Source organism: Pristiophorus japonicus, chromosome 4, assembly GCF_044704955.1.
Source record: "Pristiophorus japonicus isolate sPriJap1 chromosome 4, sPriJap1.hap1, whole genome shotgun sequence".
NCBI lineage: Eukaryota > Metazoa > Chordata > Chondrichthyes > Pristiophoridae > Pristiophorus > Pristiophorus japonicus.
In genome coordinates, this window is record NC_091980.1 from 12638479 (window position 1) to 12642163 (window position 3685).

Genomic DNA, 3685 nt, shown 5'->3' on the forward strand with positions numbered 1-3685 from the left:
TGTTCATTTTCAAAAACTAGAAACAGAAGACAGAATCTTGGTATCTTGTTACAACAGCATTTTACTGGTACTGTGTCTTTAAGACATATCAAACGCTGCGCGCTGGATTTCTCGCTGTTGCTGTCCGTCCCTGAGTACTGAAATATGAGCGCAGAACCTGCACAGCCTCCACACAAAGAAGCCACCTCCACACACACACACAGCGCGCTGTGCTAACTAAAGTACAACATCGGAATTACAGATTACAGTACCACTGTCCACGTTGAGAGCAGACGGGAACAGGGTTCGAATGTAAAGGGAACATTTCGCTTCAAGGAAAAATTTTACTGGAACAATGTAAGAATTCTGAAGAATTCTGAATGCACTAATGTATCCGTCGTTGGAATAAGTTATCAACCAATAAGTTCTGACCGTGATTTATTTTCTCTTAATTCCTGACAATAATATTCAGAAGGCTGGAGTATCTGTCCCGGACTGCCGTGGAAATGATGACTGGAAAGGGATCGTGGACACTAACAAGGCAAGTGTTTTGCTTTATTACGGTGGCCTCTTTTTCTGATTTGATTTCTGGACAGATTCGCTATTCAATTCCCGAAGAACTAAAGCACGGCGCTTTTGTTGGGAACGTTGCTGACGATTTGGGTTTAGATGTTAGTAAGCTATCAGCCAGAAGACTGCGCATCGTTTCTGGTGCCTCAAAACAATATTTGGAGGTAAATTTGGGCAATGGCATTTTGTTCGTGAATGAAAAAATAGACAGAGAGCAGCTCTGTGGTCTGAGCTTCACTTGCTTTCTGCATCTGGAAGTTGTTGTCGAGAATCCTCTCGAACTGTACCGTATTGAAGTGGAGATTCTGGATGTAAATGATAACCCCCCAACTTTCTCGAAGAAGGTTTTCTCTCTGGAAATTATAGAATCGGCTTTGCCGGGCATGCGTTTCCCTCTCGAGAGTGCCCACGACCCAGATGTGGGTACTAACTCTATCCGCACCTACAGACTAAGTCCAAATGAACATTTTATCCTGGATGCGGATAGTCGGAGCGATCGTAGCAAATTTGCAGAGTTGGTGTTGGAGAAAACACTCGACAGGGAGCATCAACAGATGCATCAACTAGTGCTGACTGCGGTTGACGGTGGGATCCCAGTGCGGTCTGGAACTGCCCTGATCTCTGTCATTGTCTTAGACGCCAATGACAACCTACCTCTCTTCGAGCAAGCAACTTACAAAGTTTCCTTGGAAGAAAATGCACCCAAGGAGACATTGGTATTAAAATTGAACGCCAGCGATTTAGATCAAGGCTCCAATAGTGAGATAGTATATTCTTTCAGTAGTCACACTCCACCGAGAGTACATGAACTGTTTAATGTGGATTCCCATACAGGTGAGATTAGAGTTAAAAGCGTTATAGATCACGAAGAATTAAATAGTTATGAAATCTATGTGCAAGCCAAGGATAAAGGCGGCCCATATGCAATACCTGTGCATTGCAGAGTTCTAGTAGATATAGTTGATGTAAACGATAATGCGCCTGAAGTGATCCTGACTTCAGTCACAAGCCCAGTCATGGAAGACGCCATGGCCGGGACAGTAATTGCTCTGATCAGTGTTACAGACCAGGATTCTGGAAAGAATGGGCAGATTAGCTGTGAGATCTCTAAGGACGTCCCATTTAGACTTCAATCTTCTTTTAAAAACTATTACACATTAGTGACCACCGACCTCCTGGACCGTGAAAGTGTACCAGAGTACAACATCACAATTCGTGCCATTGACTCGGGCTATCCTTCGCTTTCTACCAACAAATCTATATTTCTAAAGGTTTCAGACGTGAATGACAACGCACCAAGATTTTCGAAACCTTCCTATACAGTATATGTCACGGAAAACAATGCACCGGGTTCTACTGTTTGCTCCGTGACAGCGCTGGACCCTGACTCGGAACAAAATGCCTATTTGTCGTATTCTATCATAGACCGCATGATCCAAGGATTATCTTTGAAAACTTACGTTTCGATCAACTCGGATAACGGCAAAGTTTACGCATTACGCTCCTTTGACTACGAACAACTTAAAGATTTCCAAATCCAGATCCAAGCTCAGGATGCTGGTTTCCCACCACTCAGCGGCACTGTTAAAGTAAACGTGATTATCTTGGATCAGAATGATAACGTTCCTGTCATTATGTCCCCAAGGCCAAACAATGGTTCAGTTGCCCTGCAGACGGTGCCGCAATCTGTGGATCCGGGCCAATTAATGACCAAAGTCATTGCTACAGATGCGGATTCGGGGCAGAATGCTAAGCTCTCCTATCAGTTACTACAGGCAACAGATCCTACTCTGTTTAAAGTAGCACTCCACACAGGAGATATAAGGACAACCCGGAGCTTCGGGGACAGAGACGTCCCGAAGCAAACGCTTCTCATCCTTGTGAGAGATAATGGACAGACGCCACTTTCAGCCACCGTCACGATCATATATTCAATAATGGACAGCATTACAGAAATTCTGCCTGAAATCAGCGACTTGTCTGGAAATACACAGCACAATTCCGCCGTAACATTTTACTTAATTATCACCTTAGCGTCCATTTCCATTCTATTCATTGTGGCCATAATTATCGTCGCTGCCGTCAAGTGTCACCAATGCAGAAATAATGTCCACGGTTGCAGCACTCCTTTGGGGAGTTGCTGTTGTCTTCAACATTTGAACTCGCCAGATCCTTTGAAAACATCTAAAATAAACCTGCAAGTAACGACGAGTTCTAAAGTGCCTCCTGACTTTTTAGAGGTAGCTGGAAGTGGGCCCGTCTCACACACCTATTATTACAAGGTGTGCCTGACTCCGGAATCTGCCAAGAGTGATTTTACTTTCCTCAAACCGTACAGTCCAGCAAAACCGAAGGTCGGGATTAGCACTTCTGACACAGGTGGGGTCAAACGGAATGGACACGCACCGAAAACTCTAAACAACGAGCTATCACCGTCCAATTTCAAATCCAAAGCCATTAAATCTCGTGAGTGGGATCGAAATATACGCAGTAAGGTGAGGCAATTATTTCTCCATTGATTATTCTTGTTCGATTGCACTGATTTATTTCTTTACTTTTAGGTTTCCATTTATGTTTTAAGCCAGCATTGAGCCCCTTTTTGTATATTTAAATCGGCATGTTAGCCCAAGCGTAAACTACCCTTCATCTGTGAGAACGTTTTTGACTTCGTGGCTTGTTTTTCGGTCTCATGCATTATGTAGTTAATTGCCAACATAACTTTACGTATTACTCAGGGTGGTAACTTGGTCTGATAATTATATATCTAGATTGTTCCTATTATATATATATATATATACATATTTAAACTGTAACAAAATAATACAATTGATCAACATTATGCTGTGCGTAGTGGGAAAGAAGCCACATGTGAAGTGTTGCACTTAAATTATGTAATTGAAAATATTTTACGGTATAGAAGTCCTGTTATATGCTATTCATTATGTTAATGCAAATTACATTGCTTTAAGTATAAATCACGACTGGTTTATTTGTGCTTCATATTTAGCAATACTGTTTTACTTGGATGGTATTAAAGATGGTGAGTTATTTTTGCCAGCCACACATTTTACTTAATGAAACAGTTATCTCAATTACTTTGTTACATTAGAACTTGAAGTGTTGGCAAGGAATTAAA

At 42.0% G+C, this 3685-nt stretch overlaps 1 protein-coding gene across 1 annotated transcript; it reads left to right on the forward strand.

Moving 5' to 3' along the window:
- The first annotated feature begins 485 nt into the window (after positions 1-485).
- On the forward strand, positions 486-3068 carry LOC139261969 (protocadherin-10-like). The gene has a single exon (XM_070877130.1). The coding sequence runs from the start codon at positions 486-488 to the stop codon at positions 3066-3068; it is 2583 nt and encodes an 860-aa protein (XP_070733231.1).
- The last annotated feature ends 617 nt before the right edge of the window (positions 3069-3685 follow it).

Coding starts and splice junctions, on each gene's coding strand:
- LOC139261969 (XM_070877130.1), top strand. CDS start 486: ATGATGACTGGAAAGGGATCGTGGACACTAACAAGGCAAGTGTTTTGC.